Source organism: Lathamus discolor, chromosome 3 (genome assembly GCF_037157495.1).
Source record: "Lathamus discolor isolate bLatDis1 chromosome 3, bLatDis1.hap1, whole genome shotgun sequence".
NCBI classification, from domain to species: Eukaryota; Metazoa; Chordata; class Aves; order Psittaciformes; family Psittacidae; genus Lathamus; species Lathamus discolor.
Window position 1 is genome coordinate 65,412,345 of NC_088886.1, and position 25,708 is coordinate 65,438,052.

Here is a 25,708-nt window from a genome sequence, read left to right on the forward strand (position 1 = left end):
AACACAAACAAGACTGAAACGCCAAAGATTAGAGAACTGTTGACACATTCTGCTATTAACAGAATTGTAAAGCTTTGGCTCAATCAAGCAGAAAACATCACTGCCTCTCAAACAGCAACTGATGGATGGTATCTCCAAAAGCAACATTGTCTTGTTTATAGCAGGGTCAAGTGGGACAAGCAGGAGCGCAATCTGTCCCTCTGAAGAAAAATCTTATGAATAATGGAGTTAATAAAGGCAGTTGAAGACTTAATGCAAACTTCAGATCAAGTTTATTATTTAAGAGGAATGTTGGAAACTTGGTGGGCTAATGTACAAGACTGGAATGGTAATATAGCTTGACCTGAGCCATACAGACAGGAAGAGGGATCAGACATTGCCTGGTGCATCGCAGTTGCAGACACTTTTTCTAAGGTTTAGGAGCAGCGGAAGAGACTCCTATCAAAAGTGTCTGATAGCAGATGAAGAAGAAAATATATAGGTACTCTTACAAGGTGTCTATCATTTAGCCAGGAATATTAGAAGTAGGTGGATGCAGCTATCTGTGAGCAAATGGCACAGTTATTCACAGTACTTGGTGGTTAGAGGGATTCAAAATGATCTTGACAACACATAAATGGTTTGAAAAGGAGGGAGCAGCTCAAGAGCACTAGTCACACTAGTTTATGTTGAGGCAGAAGGTGCACAAATATGGGAAAGGCAACGACTCCAAAAGGAAAGGATAGGGTAAGAGATGACCAGTGGATACCATTATTACATTCTGGTCATTTGGAGCAGGCTGATGTTGGAAAGACAAGCGTGAAAAGGTAGAAAAGACCTACAAGACCTACAAGGAAAGGTTGAATGAGTTGGGTATACAGCTGGTGACAGGAGGACCAAAAAGAGATGTACGTGGCAAGCTTAAAGTAAATGAAAGTCTGTCACACAAAACATGGGAATGAGCTGACTGTATCCTTCTTTAGCTGAAGGAGATATAAAAGGCTTAAAGTATGACTAGGAAGGCAGAGGTTTGACATTAAGAAAAAGTAGCTACTGATACAGATAAAAGCAATCAAACAGATTGATTATAGAGGCTGGGAAATCTCCACTGGAGGGTTTTCAGGACAGATTAGACCAATGTCAACTGGTTCTGGACAGGAAGATCCTGTTGGGGACAAGAGCATGTAGCAGATGGCACCCTGAGATCCCTTCCAGCCCTATATCTTGTTTATGTTTCTATGATTCTAAGTCCATCTGCCTAGGACTTGTATGCAGAGATGACATGGATGTTATTACACACTTCATTCTCCCCAGCTGCTGTTGGGAGATAGGTTAATACCCAAGGAAGGGCTGCCTTAGGAAATCACACAGCTGGACCTGCATCATTTCCAGTGCCACAATGTGAATTTATAATTGTGGCTGTGTGATTTTTTTTATGATTTTTTTTTTCTTCAGTTAATCCACACTCATCTATGGAGGCTGATGGTAACTGAGCCAAGAGCATCTGATTTACTGGTGCATAGGTACAAAATGTAGAAACTGCTGTCATATCCTGTAAGAAATATTGGGGCAGAAGCAAATCCAGTGTGTGCAGTGCTCCTTGCTCCTTACCACTCCTCCAGAAAAGGGAGGGTGGAAAGAGAAATTGAGACAAGCCTTTTTTTGCTTCTCCTAGCCCTTGGCCAGCACTGCACATGAACTTATGTGAGATCTCTGGGGCAACGACTCTGCGGTATTTCAGGTTTCTACCATGTTTTATACACCAGTAACAGCACCAACTGCAGCTCTTGCAGCTGAACACAAGGTTTTTTCCTTGCTCATCTTTAAAATTCAGTTCGGACCTTCTTTTCTGGATCAGGGTCTGACCAGAGGAGCAGTTTCTACGCAATGGTTTTAAACATCACCAGACCCAATTGTCCCAGTTACCAAATTGAGGGGGTCATATAAGTGGTGTCTTTCAGCCTTTTGGAAACCCTGGGAGTCCCTGTACCTGTTGGCTGAAGCTGGATAGTTTTCAAGAGGTTGACTATGTCTGGCTGAAGCTCTGAAATCCGAGGGAGGGAGTCGACGTTCAGGATGAACTGTGGGGCATACACGATCCTTTCCAGCTCTGCGGGGTCAGCATTTTTGGCTTTAATAACAAAGGTCACAACTCCTGCTTGCTTCAGAGCATCTGACGGTTGCTCCACATCATCAGTTGATCTCCCAGCAGCAAGGAGGACCAAAAACTGAGGAACTCCTTCCTCAATCCTGCTTCCAGCTTCCTTCACAAACAGCCTTCTTATAGCTTCATCCAGTGCAGCTCCAATGTTCAATTGCTTCCCAGTTTTTATCCTCATTCTTTTCACTTTGAGAAGCATGTCTTGCTTAGATGGGAGTTCAGCAAAGTCAAATTCAACTTGGATGGTGTCACTGAACTGAGCTACAGCTACTCGTGTGGCATCAGGACCCACGTTCAGGTCAGAAATGACTTTGTGTACAAAGTCCCGGACAGCAGGAAAGCTACCCAAGAGGTTGGCTGAGCCATCAATCAGGAATAAAATATCTTTCTTGCTTTCTAGAATAAATTCACAAATGAAAAGAGGGGAAAAACAGAGATGAGGGCATTTTTCTTCTCAAACATCATCTTAGAAACTTCTCTGAAAATTAGGTGGGTTTCAATATGCAAAGTGAGTGATTTTCATATACCAAAGTATTCAAAGGCTACAAGACTAAATAGCACCTTTGACTTATTTATCTGAGGAAGAAGGAGAAACAAGAACACATCTACCCTAGGACTCGATAAACTCAGGCACCAGATAGTCGTATCATACATCGTATTGCATCATGTCATTCATGTCATAAATTGGCCTTTTCAGATTATGCCAGTGACGTTGATATAGTCTAGCAATATGCTGGTAATAGAGGCATGAAGTACAACAGCAGTGGAGGGTTGTGGGGTTTCTGTCTATTTAAAGGCTTAGTAGATAGCATATATTAGTTCATACATACGTACACACACAAAACGTATTCTGTATTCTCTAAAAATAATTCTAGTCGCATCACAAGGAGCATCCAAATCCATAGGCTAGTTATGACTTTGGGAGGAGAAAAAGCCTTTTACCTGTTTCCTTTTGGTGCCCTTTTAATCTCATTGAATATCCAAGGGAAAACCAAGCATCTCATATCTGTGTGCTTAACATCTTTCATATTAATCTTAATGGTGTCCTTTCCATACTAAACAATCCTGGCTGTTCTTAAGTCTTGGTATGCACATAGCCAAAATAAGGGAAAGAGTGAGCAAATACCTGTTTAAAAATGGTTATATTTTCTGACAGCTTTGGGGTTTAATGTTGGAGGATAACTTGGAATATCTGGAGTCAAATTTGGCCTCTGTAACAGCCTGATAACAGCACTTTGACAAAGTGGCTCTGAGGAAGGATTCAGTCACCTGTACCTGGCTAGACCTCTGCTACTCTGTGCTCTTTGGCACAACTTTAACCTTTCCACACCACTCCTTGTGGCCAAAAGTGTATGTTCCCAGTGCCTGAGTTAGTGCCAAAGATGCATTTACAGGTTGTGATATGATTAGGGCAGCAGAAAGGGACCACCTGAGTGACTGGTGGTTGTAGACTTGCTTTGATCCTGACCTGCCAAAAGGCTTAAAATTGTGCTGACTTTGACATGTGTTAGAAATTAAGAGCTGTCAGTTTAACCATCAATACATAGTCAAGCTATGTATTGATACACAGCCTTAACTGCTTTGATGACTCAGGGCCTTGGACAGATGTGAAGGTGTACATTGGGAACAAACTGTCAAGAAAAACAAGATTAACTTAATGCAGTCAGCATGCAGAAAGGTAGGTATTACCTGTTGGGGTGAGTGGAACCTCTTCCACACCTCCACTAACATATGTTGTTATAGGCTTATTTAACTCCTGGGGTAAAGCTGCCAGAGCACTGAAATCATCCATAAAATATACCATTCTTGGATTAAAGGCAATCTGTTCAAGCTCTGCCTTATCCGCACTCCTAACTCCAACAGCAAAAGTCATCACTCCGGCCCGAGCTAATGCATTGGAAACTTGCAGGAAGGGATCAGCAGACCTCCCTGCCGTCACCAGGACTAGGACCTGCGGCACTTGTTCATTTATTCTGCTCCCACCAGCTTCCGTGAAGTGATTCAAAAGCACAAAGTTCAGTGCAGAGCCAGTGTTCAGCACTGACCCCCCCTTGGGCCTCAGCTGCCCCATACGTTGAATTATGTCTGATTTGGTTTGATACGAATATAGAAAGAACTCTGTTTTAGGAGTGTCGCTAAATTGCACTAAGCCAACTCGGATTTTGTCACTGCCGACATCAAGGTAGTTAACTAGGGTGGCAACAAAGTCACGCACAAAGGGGAAGTTGGCATTTCCAACGTTGAGTGATCCATCCAAAAGAAAGATGATATCCCTTTTGGTTACTTGAACTGCAGTAGAGCACAGAAAATAACATGAGACATCACAGAAAACAAACATGGATTATTTTTTGTCATGTGTGCATACAGCATACGCTGTACACGCATGTAAACATGGTTAGGAGGAAGGATGAGAAAAAGAGATGGGAAAGAGTGTGATCAGCACAGAAGTAACAAGGACCTTGCTGGAAATGAAAAAATTGGGCCGGGGAAGTTTCTGATGTGTATTGAAAAGTCTTTTAAATGTCAGGTTTATCAGTGGGGCTTAGCCTCTGCCATGGCAGATCTTTTCAATGGCTGCCAGTACCAGAGCTGCATGCTCTGCCCCAGACCCTTAGCCATCAAAAAGCAGCTTCATTGATTTTGGTGGAGCAATACTGAATTGCACCTATAGACATCTTGCTTATCTGCAAGTCAACACAAAATTACTAGGGCCTTTCTAACGAAGCTTTTGCTTTTGGCATTTTACGTGGGCTTCAACACCCAGTACTATCACCCCCTTAGTGACAGCAATCCCCCATTCCATGGAGATGCTCCCATGCATCCCCATGTAGAGAACCATGTACTGCCCTGCAGTGACTTCCATGGTCATGCTGTGCGGCCAGCAGCAGCTGGTCTGTGGTGCAGGGTTAAGCTCCACTTATATGGGGAAACACTTTTGCCAAGTAATCATTTTGGTCAGTATTTTGGGTGGGTATTAAAAATACCTTTTACTGACAGGCTTAGGAAAGTTGGTCCAAACCAGACTACAACAGCTGCTTGAGCCACCTGCTCGTTTGATGGCTACATATAGTCCAGAAAACTGCATGTTGATGTCTGCAGTTATGGACATACATTTTGTGGGCTGTTGAAGGGGGAGAAATTTCCCACTTCTGGCCATAACCAGCCAGTTCTTTGCTCCTTTTTTAAAGTTAAGTCCTTCCTGGGCTGTCTCCCAGAAAAGTGTGATTCAAGGCCCAGGGTGAGACAATATCTAGTTGAAACAAAGCAGATTGCCCAGTGTCAAAATCAGTATGTTACTAATAATAGTCATTCTACGGAGTAGCATATGATTACTTGCTTATGGTGTATGTGAATAGCTGTGAGTACAATAGAGCAAAAGGACTGGAAAAAGAGAGAAGCTGCATGAATGAGCTTTACAGAACAAGGAAGTCTGGGAACACTTTAAATTTCTATTGAAGATTAGAACGCCAGGTTTGTGTATAGCCATGCAAAACTGCATTAGCAAGAAACACATTCTGAACAAAAAAGCTTATTAAATGATAAGTACCGTGATATTCATCTTAATTAAGGACAAGTATTGGCAAACTGATTTTAAAACGTCTGGTCTGCTCCTCATGTACAATGGCCATCAACTTTCATTCTTTAAGGACCCTTTCAAAAGCTGCTTGTTTTGCACCATGGTTTACTATTGAAATTAATTGGAGAAACTAAAAAAATTATGGACATGGTTCAACACCCATTTAAACCCATGGGAACCTTACTCCTGACCTCACCAGGAGCTGGAGAAAGTCCTGGTTTTCAATGTTTGTACACCATAAGACAGAAATGCAAGGTTCAAATGCAAACTAGCATTAGTTCAACCTCAAGCAACCTTATTAGGAAGAAATCCTGAGAAGTCTGGTATATCTGTACTCAGCTACACCACCTCTGGAGATGCAGCGGAAACTGCCTGAAAGGACATGACTAGCAACTGGATTGCTTCCACACGACTGATGTCAATGGCAACACCAAGTAAAAAGGATCCACTGGCTTCACAGGGCTTTGAAAATCACCTTCTAAACGGACTAAATGAAAACCAACACTGCTATAGTCTCATGCATCTCTTAGGGCTTGAGCTGAGTAAATGACAAGAGAATTGTAAATATGTTCTGAAAGGGTGAGTTGCATTTGGTGTTAGGCCACATTTCTGTGAACATCTCCAGGAACAAACTTGCTTATTTTCTTGGCACTCAGAAGAAACTTTTTTGAGCAAATCTCCCCCAGAAATGATTCTCAAACAGGGGGAGATAATTTAACGTTCACAGTGTGTCCTGCTCATAGATTACCCAAACCCTCAGCAAGAGAAAAAGCCTCCACTGTATGATATCAGTAACTGACTAGTAAAGCACACCTTTCATGTCCAGGCCTTTAAATGTTGGTGACAAATATGGGATGGGACAAAAATCTCCAAGAAGGAATGACAAAGTTGTAACAACAACCATGCTACCAAATCCACCGATCTATTCCTGCTCATTTTGCAAATCAAAGAGACAACATTTAGTTACGCTGAAACATGTGCTTGATGCTTTTTCCCCCTTATCTCCACATGTCCTAGAATAAGGGTTGACAAACATAAACTGCATGTCTTTAATTAGAAACAGGTCATTAATTACCTGATGGCGGTTCTTGGATAATCAGTCCTCCAGAGAGTGTCCTGATAGGCGACAGCACTTCAGGAAGAATGGCTTGCATGAACTGGACACGGAAGTCATTCGGATTGAACACAAAATCTCTCTCATAGGCAATCTCTTGAAGTTCTGCCAGGTCGGCATTTCTTGACCCAATGGCAAGGATCACTATACGGTTCCTTTTCATCTCTGCTGCAGCTTGGTCAACGGCATCCATGGACTTACCACCAGTGATGAGCACCAGCATGGGGAGCACCCCTTCCTCCATCCTGCACCCAGCAGCACTGGTGAAGAAGTTGTTCCTCACAAAGTCCAGTGCCGAGCCAGTGTTCAGTGCCGTACCACCCATGAGCTTCATTCTCTTGACATTAGCCATCACATCCTTTCTGCTCTGGTGGGTGTTAAAATAGAACTCTGGCTTCACAGTGTCTGCGTACTGTGCCACCGCAACTTGGATCAGGTCAGGTCCAACCTCCAGCCTTTGGACAATTTTGGCAACAAAATCACGAATTGCATTAAAAGGGGCCGTCCCCAGAGCAGTTGAGCCATCTAGCAGGAAGACTATATCCTTCTTGTTCACTTCAATAACTGCAAGTAATGCATGAACATAAAGTTAGCGGAAGCCTTCACCACACAGCAGATCAGTTCTAGGTCAACAGTTCAGTAACATTTAGGACTTCTTGTCTGTCTGAAGTACTGTTATTCTCAACAATTTTTAAAGTCTCTTGCTTTCAAAACAGAATTATTGTCTGAGTTCTAGCAGAGAGTTAACAAGAAATATGAATGTTTTACCTATCTAAAACACAGAAGAGTTTAAGAGTTGCAAGAATTGCATTGTTTATAAAACAATATTAAAATGCACATACATGTCAAAACAAGAAAGGCAAACATGAAAAATCTTGGTACTCAGCTGGCACGTGAGTTAAAATAAGCAGGTGATGCTTTCTCTATCTGCAGTGGAGCTATCAGAATCATGCCAGAGCAGGGTTTGGTTTCAGAAGGATTAGGTTCCCAAAAGCAATGACATGAGAACAGTCTCCACTTATTCAACATACCTGGACTTTGAGTCTTCACATCCTACATCTTATTCCTTATCTAACAAAACCAAGTTATGATTTTTCTTGGCACAGCTAGCCCAGCCATGGAAGAGCTGAATCATATTCTTGTTGCCATGTCTTTAACAAAACAGGTCCTCTACGTTGTAATCTCTGAAACTTTATTACTGACTACGTCAAAGGAAGCAGAACAAGCACAGTTAGCTTTCCAGTTCCCAAGCTAAGTTTGAAGGAAGATAGTTAGCAAAGAAAAAAAAACTGTTGTGCAGCATTGGAACCAAAGCACCATCATATTTAATACAGCAAATGTACACACAAAAACCCCAGTAAATATTAACAGGACCAATGCCACTGTGATAAAAGCATTATACGTCATTGTCATGGGAGATGATCTGGATACCATCTTTTATACAACCCCACTCACATCATCACCTTCCTCATTTCATACCATTTAAGTGAAAAAGAAAACCTTCTGTTGCTTCCAAGTTATGCTGGGACATTACGGATCATTGCATTATGTTGGACTTGGGGTTTCCTTAAATTGCCCAACCACCTAAGAGCTCCTGAGATGGGGTCAGTATTCAAGGCGGCAGGTCCATCACCTCCCAGGCATACCACCATGATAAGTGCACAGCCTGGGAGAAGGGGAGACCCAGAATCGATCAGATCTCAAACCCCTCAGGGCAAGTGGAAGCAAACACTCATGTATGGCCTGGATGGCAAAGGGCAGCCCTTCAGCCCATCAGTGCTCCTCTGAATGGAGGCTATTTACTTTGGAGTTGAACAAAACCCAAAGCTTTGGCTGCAGTCCTTCTTGGCTGGACACCAGCTGGCTATGGAAAGCAGTGCTCCCAAAGGCTCATCTCCATTAGGTTTCTCATTAGGAGTAAGTGCCATGAGACTGGGCTACCCCAAGGAGTGATTTAGAGCTGAAGATAACATCTGTGACTCAGCTGTCTCTCTGTCCTCAGTCCCCAAGAGACCTGCCTCCAACACCAATGCAGTCTTTTGTACAAGCCTTTCGCAGAGTCTTGCTAAAAGTTGTTTGATTAAGGACTGACTGTCAAAATGTGAAGATTAGAATAGCCCACCATGGTGCTGTCAGACACAAAGTGATGAGAACCTGCACAAAGTGAATCTGGTGGTACCCCCCACAAAATACAGCCTCACGCGAGCTCCCAGTGGCTTGCAGTTGGCTGTCCAGGTTGTCAAAACAGAGCTACTCACAAAGCCATAAGGATTCATTTAAACAATCCTTTTCCCAGAACCATTATATCCACCACTCATTCTCCCAGCTAAGTTTTTTTCATCAGTTACTCCAAGGAGAGGGCTGAAAACAGGAAACTTGCCAAATGGATAACTAAGGCTGAAATCTCTGCTTTTTATCACCCAGGAGAGATGTCCAAAGTACTTCCTTAGCTTCTCGACAGCTAGATACCCAGAAGTGGAGACCCTGAAAGCTTTTGACTTCATATAGAAGTTTGTGGGAAATATGAAAGGGGCTTTGCAAAGATGAGGGAGCAGAGAAGGAATAGCTCCCTCCACTCCTCATTTCTCTTGCAGCTCTCAAAGCCTGCAGTATGTTTTATTAGAGAGGAATGCAAGAACCGAAACCAAAACCCACAGGAGGAAACAAACCACAGTGTTAATCTCAGTGGATACAATTAAAGCAAAAGCATTTAAGCAATCCTACACACATCTCATAGGATTGAGCCCAGTAAAGCTGATGGCAAGTCTCCCAGGACTTTCAAAGGATTTTGGATCAAAGCATTATGTCTTTGACTCTAAAGGCTGGGAATGCTGGAGGATGTCAGCACTGAACCCAGCCCTGCATAGTTCCCTCCTCATTGTAATCTCAGCTATCTTTGGTGAAGCATCTCTCATAATTTAATTGTCCAGGATCCCAAGCAGTTAAAGGAGAGGGGAGGAGAAAGTTAGAAAGGCACTTTGAGGTGTCTATTCATCTCAGAAGAACTAGTGTTTAGCTAACACGTGAGAGCTAACATGAGGGCTTATGTAAGGTGGGGTGACTTCAGTGTGTCACATGGAACACTTGGCACCTCAGTGGGTTTGGAATCCCTTTTGAACTGCGGTGTGTCCCACACCAGTGCTTTACACTGCAGATTTCCAAGGCACTGACATGAATCAAGCAGAACAGTCAAAATTAATTTCCATGGGTGCTAGGGAAAGGAAAATCCCTAAAGCTCCTTTGAAAATACCCACTTCTCCATTTAGCATATTCATCTGTATGTAATTGCACAGGCTGATGCTACAGTTGTACCTGCTACAAATGAGCTGGCATTTTAGGAGACAAATACAGAAGTGCAGATGAAACCAAATACAGCAACATTTTTAATCTCACCATTCAAAATGTTAGAAATCAGAGGGGCAGAAAGAGAGGTTTTCTATTGAGCTACATGGCATGCACATTCTACCTAGACAGGCAAACTTCAGCTTATTTAGCAAAATATGGTTCTTGTGGCGTGCTACCAGCAAAAGTTCTTTATGTTCTTTCCTGGAATAATCAAGGCAAGGTCATAAAATGATCTTTCAGGCAAATTCCTCCCTTTGATTTGAGCCACAGGACAGAAATCGTGTTTAGGCATAGATCAGCAAAGACATCTGGAACACAGTTTTATGTGTCAACATACATCATGAAGTGAACAGTATGTACAGAACTCCAAACTGGCACTTGGATCCCAAAAGCATTATTCCCATGGAGCATCCTGGTAATTAAGTGCAGCAACTCCAGCCTCATCGTTTCCAGGAGCCTCTGAAGTACAATGTGCTGTATCTTCCACAAAGCCTCTCTACCAGTAAATTTAACTTTTAGTCATAAAAGCATAGGGTGAGAAATCCTAATCACCTACTCATGAATCCAGATATTCCTTATTCCACTGCACCTGAGCTAATGCTAGTTCAGAAATAGTATCAATAAGGACTTAAGAGTGACAAAGTGACTTAAGTGGAATATTGACACCTACATTTTCTTTTTCCATGGGCTCACAGTAAATTTTCTCAGCTGATACATTGAAGGGAAGTAGATGTTAGCAAGGTAGGGTTTTCACTTCAGAAGAATTAAAGGTTGTTTTGCTTTTTAAGTTCAGCAACACAGGAGTTTCACCATTTTCCCAAGGACAGTGAACAGTTTCAGTGAGGTATGGAATTTTACTGTTTTAGCAAGCTGTGAAATAAGGATCCATCTAACATCTCTGATAGCTTCCTCAGTCAAATTTCATTCTTATGACACTCAACTGGCATATAATGTAAGCTAATGTGACATAGATGTTTTCAGAACTGACAGTGGTGCAAGACTTACTCCTAAAGCCCTTACATACCCCAAAAAGGATTATACAAGATTTTTTTATACCCTGCTTGTGTCCTTTAAAGCCACATGCCATGCCAGTGATTGACACACAACCTCACAGCTTTCAAAAGATAACTCACTGGGCAAAAGCGTTTCTGCCCATCAGCAGCAGTGTCCTTCCCACAACCAGAGCACAGAGATTCATTGCAAAAGGAAAAAAAAAAAAAGCAATTAGAAAAATAAGTATGTTTTTCAAGTGTGCAAAAGCTCATTCATTCATCGCAATGCAACAGTCTAGAAAGGCATACATACCTTCAGTCACAATGGTTGGGGCCTCTAACAAAATGAGTCTTTGGGCCACTCCAACAATGTTGGGCAGTAATAATTCTCGAAGAGCATCAAGGTTACGGATATCCAGGGCAGTAAATGCGAAGCTTCCATCAGTAGCAATCTGCTGCAGCTCTGCACTGTCAGCATTCAGGACCCCAATGCTAAACGAAAATATACTAGCTTGCTTCACTGCTAATAAGCCCTCTCGGATATCATCACTAGACTCTCCACCACTTATCAGCACTAAAATCTGCGGCACCGCTTCCTCTATCCTGCTGCCTCCTGCCTGGGTGAAGAGGTTCTCCACCACAAACTCCAGTGCTGCACCGGTGTTCGCTTCCTCGCCACCGCGGAAACTAAGTGCCTTCACGGCATCCAGAACTTCCGCTTTTGTGGAGTAGCTGTTCAAAGCGAACTCGGTTCTGGGTTGATCACTATACTGCACCACCCCAATGTGTATTTGCTGAGCTCCAACTCTGAGGCTTTCAACCAAATTTACAAGGAAATCACGTATGGCTTGGAAATTGACACTTCCGATGTTGTCTGATCCGTCAATAAGGAAAATAAGGTCAGCAGACTCTTGAGCTTTAAAAAAAGAAATGCAAAGGTGAAGGCATTAAAATGAGTGATTACATGCGGTTGTACAGTGTTCTGACATGTTTCTTGGAAAACCAGTAAGAAACACGAAAATGAGCAAACAAAACACATGTTCACTGAGGAGGTTTGCCTCTTAGTTCTGCATTCTGATTGAATAAGAGCCCCCAGCCCCAGCCCAGTAGCATCCACTGCCAATAAAGACACATAACCTGAGCCGGTGGCTGCAATTACACAGGGGTCAGAATTATTGGTACATGAGGAGAAAACTTGGCAAAATACATTCTTTTTTCTAATCTAAATCAATTCTATCTGTAGCCAGTACTGTCTCAATACTGAGAGCCAAAAGGAAAAGGTGGATTTTGGTGACAATTCACCCTGAAGACAGTGGGTGAGGACAGGGAGATTTCAAGGAGGTTTTCCTCATTACACTCATTTTTATTTATTAAAGGAAAAACCACTGTTATACTGGAATCATGTTATTGGAATCATGGAAAGTTTCAGCCTCTCTGTTGCAATTCTTCTGTTTTGCTGGTTAAAAGCAGTGGCTGAATTTATTGGCTTCTCCCACCATGAAGGATTGTTATTCCAAATGCATTTGTTAGAAACAAGTGAAAAGGTCTCAGTTATTGTTCTTGCACTGTAACTCTTTTACCAGCAGCCAGCATAGACACAATGGTATTGGAGACCTGCACAGCTGCCAGCTACACTAAACAATTGTCTTGCTTTAGTTACTTTGTACAAAGCTGCATCGATTATCGATGGAGGGGTTTGGTTGGTATTTTTCATACAGACTCTGGATATTCAATCAGGGAATGCAGAATCAGGTTAAAACAGGGTGATGAAATCAGTCATGACACAATTATCCAACTCTATTTGTTGTGACCATACCCAGATGATCACAAGCATCTGCTGAGAATATACACACACCAAAAAACCCCCACCTTTTATAGGGCATGAACATGATTGTGAAGGGGAAAACATTTTTTGCTGTGAGACTTACCGAAGCAGATCAAAAATGCCCTGGTGTTTGCTCTTACTCCTTTTGCTCAAGTAATTTATACCCATCAATGTCACCAAGAGCGGTATGCATGCAAACAGGGGTAAAGACCACCCAAAAACATGCTCAGACGTTTCCATGCTATTACTCTCCAATCTTATGAAGAAATCAAATTTCAGACTATTTGAAAGTGCACTGTTTGTAAATCCCACTCAGCTCTCAACTTTTAAAAGCCAAAGGTGAAACCAATAGCAAAACTGGCATGGAGTTTAGCAAGGCCAGGGATAAACCTGTGGTCTTTGCTATAAAGCAGCAGTGGTAAAACCATTGGTTTTGGTTTGTTTGATTGTTTTTTCCCCTGTTTAATTGTTTTTCTAGTAAATGTTTTCATAAATCATGATGCCACCAAGAGATTCAAATACTACCACAATTCCAGCGACTAAAGAGAACGTCTCCAGGGCATCATCACTTCCCTGGGCCAACTCCATAGCCAATGTTGGCTTTAGCATGGTTCAGAATTGTAAAGGACTGCAGGATTTGTTTCTCCATTGAGTCAAAATTTAGGGGTGCTTTGTGCTGGTTTCACTGTGCCATTTTCAGGTGGGATGTACATGTTCTATTTCACCATATAAATGAAGGGAAAATCTCAATGTGGTTATATCCAGCGCTGCTTTAGATACCCTGAACTTCTTTTTGAGGAACAAGGTTTCAGACACCAATGGGTGTCATCACAGCAGCACAGGTCACTCCCGCAGGAGAGAAAATAGATAGGAAACAGATATATTGGATAATGTGTCATCACTGTAAAAAAACCTTGTACTTCAGTGCACGTTTATGGAACAAGCTGGTGCTGGAGAACAAATAAAAGCATGCTTGTTACACAACTAAGCAAGGAGGGTCAGATGAGACAGACAGCTCAGGTTTAACAAATACATCAGGGCAAACTTGGGGCTGACTTTCACATTTATTCTAGTCAGCTCTGCGGACTGCCAGAGACCAACAGCTTTGGTACTTTGGAAGCGCTACAGGACTGGGCAGGGGCGGAGGGGGGGGGGCGGGGGGGGGGCGGTGGTGTTAACATTTCTGTTTCATATCAGGGCTCATTTTTAGCATAATTTCCATGGCATTTTTACACATTTCAGGCAAACGTTATTTGTACCATGTTTAGCACATCCTTGCGATCCAATGTTTAGGACCTGTATCATCTTTTCCTATGTTTCCTGATACTCCATAGATTACCCATGCAAGTCACACAGGGACAAAATGACCGTAGTAGGATTAACTTAAATTTGGGTTATGGGGGAGAGGGAAATGCTTGCAAAATATCTCTCAGAGTAGAAATGAACTTGGAAATACATGATAAACACAAAGCAGGCAATTGCCTTTAAAGTTTTCAAAGAAATGTCTGCGATTCCAGATATTCATGTACTATTGGGTTACATGCTGGTGTGCCCCTGAGGAGGACAGCCAGCTGCCAAAAAGCAATTCCCCTGTGATTTCAACAGGGAAGCACTGTGGTTCTCAATGGAGAAGCTGCAAAACAGCCACTGCAGTGCTGTAGCTGACTGGGACAACACTCATTTTCACATATAGTGACATGAATTTCTTAGAACTGGTAAACCTTATGTCACCTTTCTGGGGCAGCTGCTTTTATTCCCTGTGGCTTTCCCATGATCTGGATATTTACCCTGTCAAGCACTATGCACAATAAAAACACACATGAGCACAGCCTTTTGGTGTTGCTCAGTGTCATGCAGTGATGAAGAGCACTCAGTGGGGCTGGCGTGAGGGTTAATCAGGCAAGACAACACAGGGGGATTAATGTTACACTGCCTCATTACACTGCCATTGCCTTACATCACCCAGCAAGCTATTGACCTTCAGATGGAGTCTCAGGAATAAAAAGAAAGGTTTGATCTCTAGGGCTTCTGCTGTGAAACACAACAAAGCTGCTCAAAGGGCCCTTTCCATGAACAGTGAAAGGCCGGAGGAAGTGTCTTGTTTTTTTTCCAGGCAAATTAGGTCCCCAGCTTGCAGTCAGCACAGATCTGTTGAAGCCCAGGTGGTTTGAAGAGAGGTTTCAGTCACAGGAAGGGTCCAGCACTCCAGAAGGTGGAAGCCATCAGCTTGTACAAAAGGCATTTGAGTGGTGTTGCAAAAGGGGCTCTCCAACCACACAGCTTTCTCCAAGCACATGAGAAGAGAGCCTAAGGGCCAGCTCAGGGATGGGGTTTCAGTAGAGAAGGTCTCCACCAAACTGCTTTTCGTGTCTTCTGTCAAGAATGACTTTCTGGAGTAGCACATTACCTGTCTCCCCTGCTAGCTGCAAGGGGACAACCCGCATGGTGTCCCTGCAGCCAGCAGTGACCTTCTCAGTCTTGAGGGGTTTTGGTCAGGGCCTCATAGAATCATTGCCACAGCTAGTGTGCTTATCCCCTGTTTCTCTGCCTTGGGAGTGGATAGGATGAGGCAATTTAATAAGTCTACAGAACTCCCTGCAGAGTTATTAACTTGAGCTCCTTTCCATGCCATGGGTGCAAAAGGATGGTCACAACAGGTCACTGCCCATCCAAGGGCTCCTGTGCTACCTCCTGGGATGCCAGCTCAATCTGCAGGTGACAGCACACTCGATAGCTACAAACATGGGGCCACATGCTTCAAACCTTTGTTTTTAAACCTCTTGAACGTCCATCTCAGTCTTGCCCCTGCAAAGGCTTTAAACAGCGCAACGCCAGCAGATCCCATGCTGATGGAAGCCATCAGCAGTCAGCCATTACCTGTGATGTCTTTAACCAGTCCTTTGGCCCCAGCCTTTTCTGGAGTCATAGATGAACGGACACTCGCCACTAAGTCTCCAACTATGCCGTGGAGAGCAGTAAAATTCTCTAGGTTGAAAAGGTGCGTATTGAAGGGTTCGCTTGCTATTTCCTGTAACTCCCCTTCCACTGCATCCTGCACGCCGATCGCAAACAGGTTTACATGGGCTGATTTAAGGACAGATGATGGCAGAGCCACATCATCCTGGGATCGTCCGTCTGTTAATACTATAATAACCTGGGGGACACCTTCACTGGCTCTGCTTCCAGCAGTTTTAGTGAGATGGTTCTCGATTAGGTACTCTAATCCTTTTCCAGTCTTGGTGCCTCCCCCCACGTAAGGCATGTTGGCAATATGGGACAGGATGTCCTGGGTAGAGGGGTAGGTATTTAACTGGAACTCTGTGTGGGGGTTTCCGCTGAACTGGACCAGGGCAAAGCGAAAATCATTTCCTCCCACATCTAAAGCTTTTACAACATCATACAGAAATTCTCGAACCAGTTGGAAATGTTCCTTCCCAATGCTCCAAGAGGAATCCACTAGAAATATTATATCAGCCACAGCAGCGGGTTTGACAGCTTTAAAAAAACAGATGGGGATTTAGGATTTTCTGTCAGCACAAGCAGCATCATCCTCCTCCTCACCCAAACAACCGACAGCCTCTTGTGCATGATGAAAGTGAAGCTCAGCTTCCCCTTATCGCCTGCAGCACAGCGGGAGCTGCTGGAGAAAAGCCAGACAGCCATCAGCACCCTGACACCACAGGCACTGAGGGACAGGAGAGGACAGCATGCGATCTACCCTTCCCAGGGAGGGGGAGGCAAGATGCTTCTCCCCTCCTGGACCTCGCTTCACAGCCCTGAGCCATACCCCTGCAGCTTCACGTCTGAATTCAGGCTTGCGTGGCCTGAATTCAGGCTGCTCGTGGTCACATGCAGATTTTTTGCTGACTCAGGGCTTTACTGCCTCTGTGGCAGTGCTCAAGCAGGAAGGGCTGCTCGGTTTAAGCAGCCTGGGTGCTGGCATGAGTTTTCCATACTTTTCCTGCTGCTAACACCCACCTAATGACATCAGCTCTGGTCTCAGAGGCACCAGTGCCTTTCTAGAGGTCGGCGGCAGTGTTCTTCTCACTGCTAAAGCTCTCCAACACATGCAAGGAGGCCAACACGGCTCTGCCCAGGAGAAAACCTGCTTGGGGCCAGCCGGGGCGCACGTCCTGCACCTCTGTCCCCCGCAGAGCATCCTCAAAGGCACACCATTGGCCAGAGACATGCTTGGGAAGGCACCACACGCATTGGCCAGGGTCTGAAAGGTCCCTCAGCTGGGTGGGAGCTGAGGAGAAGGTGAACCACAATGGACCATCGACATGCATGTTAAAACCAAAAGGTGTGAACTACTGGCACGTTTGTACAGGCAAAGTCACAAAATCAGCACACTCTTACCTGCTTGCTGCTGGGCATGAAACAAGCAACAGCCTGAGAGTAGGAGATAAAACACTGCCTCAAAGGGCAAATGCCGGTGTTTCCTCATTTTGGTCTTTTATCTGAGCTTTCCTTTTATTATCCTTATTTTGAAGCACCCAATGTGAGACCTAAGGGAGGAAAACAGGGAGAGTGAGGAACAGTGGCAGTGCTGGCCAGGCATGGGTGAGGCACAAGATAAAAAAGCCAAACCATGGGGTTTTGCAATGCTTTTGTGCACTTTGACAGGGGAAGAAAAACCCCAAATTTCTGGTGCTGTACAGAGTCTGCTCCTAGCAAGCATTTCTTTGGAAGAGGAATCATTGCTCACATAATTGACATTTAATCACCCCTGTGGACTTGGAGAGCTTTCTTCTTGCCTGTGCTGTCCCAGGTAATACCTAATACATAGGAAAATGGTCAGCTCAGGTTTCTACCACTAACCCTCAGATCTATGGTGGCCTCTCACCTGCATTACCCTCCCATGGGTGACCAGCTCCAACACCTTGGTGAGTGTTCCCTCTTCCTGCTGCCCTTTCTTCTTTCATTTTTTCACGAGCCCCATGATCGTATCTTCCCTGAGCACCCCTTTTGCCTCAGCTCACCTCTTCAGCTGCCCCAAGCATACAAATGGATGTTTCATTACTCCAGATCTAAGTGAGCCACATGATCAGGAAGAAGCTCTTGGCCTCCCACAGGCTCACAGCCTGATTATATTCTGGAAAGGCACCAAGAATACTATTTCATATGTTGGAACCAGAAATAAAACTTAGGCAAGTTTCTTATCTGTGCTCCCCCTGGTGAGCCTCCTGAACCAATGCCTTCTGCAGGAGAGCTGTGGTTCTGTCGTCATAAAGACAACAAATTTATTATTTCATGTTCATTTCCAAGCCTACAGAGCAGAAAACAGCAAGGTTTGCTTAACTGCAAAAACATCCTCCCAGAAGAGAATCCAGGGATTTAATACTTTTCATTCCCCCAAAAGAGCTCAATTACTCAAATGAGCCAAAAGTGATTCACATGCATCAAGCTATTGAAAACGACAGAAATCTAAAACCCCAAAATTTTCTTATTACCATCCTTGCCAACTCCACCAGTCCAGAGAGTACGACCAATACATGAGCCTTCAAAAGTTAGGGGGAACACTAACCCCTGTTTAAGAAAAGCCACTTTATTTACAGATATGGTCATCACTGGCAAAGCCAGAAACAGAATTAGGTGCTAGGAATTGGAGTGTGACCAGCAGGTTGAAGGAGGTGATCCTGCCCTTTTACTCTGCTCTCATGAGACCTCACCTGGAGTATTGTGTGCAGTTCTGGTGTCCTCAACATAAAAAAGACATGGAACTGCTGGAACAAGTCCAGAGGAGGGCCACGAGGATGATCAGGGGACTGGAGCACCTCTCATATGAAGATAGGCTGAGGAAGTTGGGGATGTTCAGCCTGGAGAAGGCTGCATGGAGACCTCAGAGCAGCCTTCCTGTCTCTGAAGTGGGCCTATAAGGATGCTGGAGAGGGACTCTTCATTTTAGGGACTGTAGTGATAGGACAAGGGGCAATGGGTTGAAACTTACACAAGGGAAAATTTAGACTGGATATAAGGAAGAAGTTTTTTATTGTAAGAGTGGTGAGGCACTGGAATGGGTTGCCCAGGGAAGTGGTGAATGCTTCATCCCTGGCAGTGTTCAAGGCCCAGCTGGACAGAGCCTTGAGTGACATGGTTTAGTGTGAGGTGTCCCTGCCCATGGCAGGGGGTTGGAACTACATGATCTTAATGTCTTTTCCAACCCCAACTAGTCTATGATTCTATGATTCTGTGAATTAGGGAAGACTTGGTAATAAACATCTGACCAGCTGATCGATCTTCCCCTGAAGAGCCACTCCTCAGGGCTATCAGAGGAAGCCAGCGAAAAGGAGAATTCCCCCAATTTCCCTGATGGTATTTATCAATGATAATGATGAATTATCATTTATCAATGATAATAGCACGAGGCAGGCAAAAGTCAGTCTCTACCTGTCCCCACACACTTGTTAATAATAAAAACAGTAACAACCCCACCAGGCAGAGACACATTCAATAGGCACCCAGAGCCAGCAGAAGCACGCAGTATTCATTTAGATGTGTCAAGTTTTCTCTGCTATTGGCAGCTCCTCAATTTACAAAGGCAGCTGCTGCAGCCCAGAGAGGCATTACTGTCATTCATTAGAGATCATCCTTGTCAGCTGGCACCTATTCTTCCCGAGGCACCTCCCAGTGCCTCCAGTGGGAATAAACCTGCTCAGTTTGCTCTAATTTCACCTAAAGGACACGTGGGTGCAGGATGGGTGTTGCTGCAGAGTCATCTGCTGAGCAGATAGAGGGGGCTATAAGGATGCCAGAGTGGGGCTTTTCATTAGGGGTTTCAGCAAGAGCAAAGGAGGAGTAGCTGGGTCCTTTTAGGAAGGGGTGGGTGAGGAGGTTACCTTCCTGTGAGGTGTGGTCCCTGAGAAAAAGAAGGAGCAGCAAGGACAGCAGAGCAGCTTTTCTGTACAGGTAAGTGGTTTCTTGTGAGGGGTTGGGAAAGATTTGAAGCAGGACTTTGCCTGGCTCTGGCTTGACTGAGCTCACAGTGAGTCCCTGGCTTTGTGAGAAAAGTGGATTTAAGGTAGTAAGTGATGGCAATTTTGTTGCTTGGAGGGAGGTCTGGCTTGGCTGAGCTTGCCTTGGCGGGGTACAGAACTGTTTTGCTCACTGTATTCACATTGCTCACAGTGTATTCGCATGGGTGGCAGAAGCTGGAGGTGGCAGCAGCTTCCAGGGGGTGGAGGGTAAAATCGGGGATGGGAACATATGATTATTCATTTTAATTCTTGATTCTGGCAAGTATCTGTTTTGCAATTCTATTGCCCTGTGTTCTTGGTGTTTTCAACAATAAGTCTTTAACAAGGCAATTAAATTTTGTATTTATATATTTTTTTATTGTAAGTCCCTGGTATTCCTAAGGGGTGGAGGCTCTGGTTGAGCTTTTCATATGACCACTGCAAGCTGAGAAAAATGCTAAGAAAATAAACTGCTGAATGCCTTTAGGAAAGGAAAGCATTGTCATGAGCTATTAAGAAGTAACCCCCAAAGCTGAGTAGCCAGCCTCTTAATAACCCGTGTGCTAAAAGATTAACTTGTGTAGCCTTTAGTAATCTGAAGGGTTTATGACTCTTTAGAATTTATATAGTGTGTGGTAACCTTTTAATATTGCAGTATGTCCTCCATTTCATCAGGAAATATGCATCTGTTACTAATAATGCTCTCAGAAGGCAATCATTCCTGCCACTAACACAATGAAGTGATTTCCTCAAGTATTTTCCCCAGCAGCTATTTTTTTCCTTATCGCATTCTTCTCTGCACATAAAGTTTGACTTTTTGCATAATGTTTTTATTTGACTGGATGTTTCAAATCCGCTTTCTGAGCCATCACTTGCTTGTGTGTGCTTTTTCCACTAAAGTGTAGTTAAGATGTGTAAAAGTGCAAAGCAGATTGATAGGCTTGGAAGGCAAAACATAAAAGGCAGGAAAAATATATTACAACTGTTACATATCACTTGGCTTCATTCTGTGTGCCTCTCAGCTGGACTGGCTGGCTTTGAGAGGGAGGGAAAATGTGACCGGAAATGCAATGTGTGCCATGTGTATGTACAGATGGGTGCAATGGCAGGTAGGGAGGATAGCTGATGTTGCAAAATGCCTCTTGCATCTGAACTCCTGGCAGGGTTGTGCCTCAGGCACTGATGCTATCCATGGTCTAGTGGAAGGTGCCCCTGCCTGGAGGGACACACCTTTCAACCAGGGGGCTGGAACTGGATGAGCTTTAAGGTCCTTTCCAACCCAAACCATTCTATGATTCTGCTCTGGACTGTAATGGAAGCCAATAGCAAAGCTTGAGCTGTCAGAGGGTGTTTTTGTGCTAGTGTTTTGTAGTTGCTGGATGATTTTCTTCAAGGCTAAAGGACTGAGCTGGGCAGAACTGACTCCTGAGGTGTGATTTGGTTGTGCAAACTGTTTCCATCAGCTCTCCCTCCCATGACACGTTGCTGTTTCGCGGAGATGAGCAGCTGTTGGCAAAGGACAGAAGACCCAAAGCAGCGTGGTAGGCAGAGACTTGTGGGCTCTTCTGGGGACAAATGGCCTGGGTTTGGTCTTGGCCTGGGGCAATCTATGCAGCTTTGCTAGCTGGCACAACCAGGGATCTTTGGGCTGCCTCGCTGCCCCAGACCACAGTACATGTGGTCCAGCTTTCCTAACCAGCCCTGGGGCATCCTCAAAAAATAGCCTGAATAAAAACCTGAAAAGCAATTGCAGCCCTTCAATTCCCTTGTGAGTGTGGGGTGGGTCAGCTTGTGCTGTGAGAAAGAGGTAGGTTTGTGCCTGGGTCCCAGCAAGTTTTCTGAAAGGGCATCAGCCAGGACATGAGGGAGGGCAAAGCATCATCCCACAGACAGTGCAGGAGATGCTGCGAGTGTCTTCCAGACCCCTCAAGGTCTACCCCATGGGGATGCCAGGGTCAAAACCAAGGGGCTTCTGCCTACCCCGTATTTGATTTGTGGGGATCTCCCCTTGTCTCATCACTCAAGTGTTCTGACCAAACTGCTCAGCCTGACATCCCCTTGACATGGCTGTTCTCTGCTACCTACGTGCCCTTGGGATGCAGCAGTGAAGCCATGAGGCTGCTGTAAGCCTTGCCAGCAGATTAGAAGTGGACACGGGCCTCACAGTACAACTCCTTGCAGCCCAAATAGTGGGATATACAGCCAGTTCTGGCTGTGAAAGGAAAAGGGTGAGAAACAGCTCCTCAAACCCTGATGCGGAGCCAGAGTGGCGCAGATTGCGCTCTGGAGGTGATGCCCACTCATCTCAGCTGGATAAATCCCCCCTTTAAGCTTCTCCGCACTCTGAGCTGGGTAAAATGGTAGTCAAAAGCCACTCCTGGCAGTGATTTGGGCAGCTACAGGGCTCAGTGCTGTGCTAATGCTTCTTTCCATATGAAATGGCTCAGTCACTCAGTAAAGGGACATAAGTGTCTCAAGCCCCTAACTGGGCCACACCTTCATCAGAAAGTTCTAATCCTACCTGGCCCCACAGCCTTCTGCAGGAGCAAGGCTATTTTGGGAGACTTGGGATGAGCTGTGTGGGACAGATCCTGGATTTATTCATGGCTCCTCATGGAGCCATTTCAGTTTGCAGCAGCTGTTTGAAGGGTTTCCATTGATGTTGCTGCCATCTGGCACTGATGGCATGGGGAAGGTGAGGCTTGTTTGGCTCCTGAAAGCATTTCTTCCAGCAAAGGTAGACCTGAGCGTTGAAAGTAAACCAGCCTAAAAGGGTGGAGAATCTTCCTGCTTTAGCAAACCACTTGAGCTCTGATTTTTGAAAACCAGCATTCAGCAAAGCCATGAGTTATTTTGCATTTATATCCTATGCAGGCAAGTTCCCGGGGTGCTAGCATTTAATATGAATCACATACTCAGCTCTTATAAGTGTGCTGTTGTCTTAAAATCTGGTTGTTTTCTTAATCTCAAGACTGAGACTAAAATAGTCATTAAAAGAGGAAAGGGAGTATTTGCTGAAAAAAAAAAAGAGTTAAGAGGAAACTCCCTCACAGATCAATGACTCTTTATGAACAGTAACCAAAGCCTCCCACAGCCTCTCCACCCAAACAAATCGGCTGCTTAATGTGGAACACAGATCACTTAAAAAGGTGGAAAAAGTGATGGGGATGCAGAGCAGTGGGGCCGCTGTGATTCACAGCGGGGAGCAGGCAGGCAGTGCCACCCGCAGCCAGCCCCGCTGCTGTGCACACCCAGCACGGAGGCAGGTTCATCCTCTTGCTGCAAATGTAATGCATCCAGGCTGGGAGGACACAGTCCAAGGCTGGCAAGGCTGTGCAGTTACCCAAGTCTGCATGGATGGAAGGAATAAGATGTTCCCTTCCCTCCTGTTCCCAGACAAGCACGTAGCATAAGTTAGGAGAAGAACAACTTCCCACACACACACTTGTAGGAATAGAGCAGGGGGTGGTTTCACCCTGAAATTAAGGACAGTCCATGCATTTGAATAGAAAATTGTAAAGACATTTGGGAAAAACCAAACCAGAAAGAGGGGAGACTGCTGAACAAATTGAAAGGGATTGAATGATGGTGCAGCAGCAGAAAGCATGCAGCCCTGCACCCCTGTCTTGGCAATACCACTGCACCCCTCGTCATGGTAAAAACCTCTGCAAAGCTGAGGGTAGAATGAAGATGTAAGATTGGAGATGGAAAGCCAGTTCCTATGACCTCTGGGAGCTCTGTAACTAGTGAGTTAAGGGATGGCACTGGGGAGGTGCAGAGTTGGGTCTCTTCTCTCATACTGCATTCCTGTGTGACCTTGGAGGAGCCCCCCAGATTCCTGCAACAGCCTCCAGCTAGAGATGTGTCTCTGGCCTCTGCAAAGCTCTTAAATGGGCCACTGTGCCCCAGAAACAATGCTACATGACCACAGCAATTATCCAGCATAAATACTGATTTATTTTATTTTTTAACTAGTAATAATGGGGTAAAGGCAGAAGTTTGAGAAATGCAGAATTCCTCCCCTGGAGAGCGCACATGAATCATCCCAGCAACCAAAAATGAGAGGAGAGTTTCCCATTGCACCCACTGGAACCAGAGTGGCTTTGGCCACCTCTGCTCCAGCCAGATTTGTCCTCTGTGCCTGGTCAGGAAACCAATTTGGCAGCAGCTGTTTCTCCCCCCAGGCTCTGTTGGGAAGGGAGGCTGAGCTGACTGGTTGTGGTGGGGTGTCTCCAGGTTTAATCGTAGCCACCCCTTTGGCAAGAGCATTGTTGTGTGCACATCCCCGAGGGGAACTGGGGATATGGGGGGAAAGGACTGGGAAAGGCAGGAGGGAGTAAAGATGGGAGGGGAGGTGGCTCCATGCAATACTGGAGAGCCCTTGGGAGGGAAATAAAAACCTGATGTTTGGTTAGCATTCCTCTCTGTGGATGTCCACGAGAGGATGAGGATCATCCCTGAAGCCACAACAGGGGGTGGCTCATGCTGGAGCACTGGGGACATGCCCAGCAGAAGGGCCTGTGTGGGGCAGATGGGCTGACAAGCATCTCTGGCTGGTTCTTTCTACCCCACCTTGGGACAGGAGGGTTGAGGGCTGCTATCAAACAGCCCCCAGCCCTAGGGGGTTGTTTCCTGCCTCAGGAGCAGGAAAGGGGTAGTGAGATACCCCCTTAGCTGGATTCCTTGCAATGTCCCATTCATAAGCCCACCTCCTTGTGCCCAAACAGCTCCCCAAACCACTACATGCCCTCCTCATGGCACCCACCCCACTGCTTCCTGGGGCATCCTGTTCCTGTCCCACCAAGCTGCTGCTACAGTGGTTTCAAGGCATTAAAGGCAAACACAGTACTGTAGCTGCATGAGAAATACTCTGTGCTTAATCCCCGAACTTAATTCCCCTGCACTGGTGGGAACAGGAGTGTCACAGAATCCCAGAATAGTTTGGGTTGAAAAGGACCTTAAAGCCCATCCAGTTCTAACCCCCTTTCCATAGGCAGGGACACCTTCCGCTAGGAGCAGATTGCTCCAAGCCCCATCCAACCTGGCCTTGAACCTTGCCAGGGATCCTGGATGTTCCCTGTCCAGGGATCCGGGTGTCCCCTGCACCTGCGGAACAACGCTCCTGGTCTGAGCTTTATTCAAGAGCGATGCAAGCCTGGGGGCAGCTTTCACCCGAGGGCACCGCTCCGTGCACGGGATGGGTTTTCCTCAAAATGCCTCGCAAAAGCAGCCGCTGAGCCCGGCCGCTGGTCTCGCGCGCGGAAAGCAGCACTTACCCAAAGCGAAGGTCCTTGCTCCAGGATATTCCACCCCAAGGCGCCTCTCACCGCTGCCTCATGGCGCGGCTCAGCCCTGCCGGCCCCTGCTCGCCTCGCTCGGTGGGGTTAGAGCAGTGACGGCGCGAGGTAAGCGGGGCGTGCTCCTCCCTGCGCGCTGCTGCCGCGGGTCTGAGCGCAGTGGAGGAGGCGGCCGGCGTAGAGGCGCTGGGGGCCGGGCCATGCGGTGTCTGAAATGGGATCCAGATGGTTGGTGCTGGCGTTCCCGGGGCTGAGGTCAGAGCTGCTCATCACACGCAGTCAGTCCCCATCCTCCCCCCTCCTTCCCAGCAGTGCGGGATGCCTCTGTGCCATGTGGCTTCCCCTGGACCTCTGCCTCCAAAGTGTTGCTCCCTGCTATCAGTGGGAAGAGATATGTAAAAAGAAAGGGGGATTAAAAAAGTCTTGCAGGATTGCAGGAGCTGCCTTTGCTCAGGAAGGGCC

The 25,708-nt window shown here is 45.5% G+C and overlaps 1 protein-coding gene across 6 annotated transcripts in view; it reads right to left on the bottom strand.

Moving 5' to 3' along the window:
* COL6A3 (collagen type VI alpha 3 chain) overlaps positions 1-25,436 on the bottom strand; it is a 59,115-nt gene extending 33,679 nt beyond the window's left edge. Inside the window, exons 1-6 of one of the 6 annotated variants that reach the window (XM_065669615.1) lie at positions 25,226-25,436; positions 17,353-17,501; positions 11,482-12,084; positions 6,793-7,395; positions 3,830-4,429; positions 1,970-2,536 (exon numbers count right to left, since the gene is read on the bottom strand). In XM_065669615.1, coding sequence (XP_065525687.1) covers positions 1,970-2,536; positions 3,830-4,429; positions 6,793-7,395; positions 11,482-12,084; positions 17,353-17,440 — 2,461 coding nt within the window. In that variant the 5' untranslated portion in view covers positions 17,441-17,501; positions 25,226-25,436. Of the gene's footprint in view, positions 1-1,969; positions 2,537-3,829; positions 4,430-6,792; positions 7,396-11,481; positions 12,085-15,870; positions 16,336-17,352; positions 17,502-25,225 lie in introns of those variants that run through there. The other 5 variants (XM_065669611.1, XM_065669613.1, XM_065669616.1 and 2 more) reach the window with 5 other exon arrangements.
* Between the last annotated feature and the right edge of the window lie 272 nt (positions 25,437-25,708).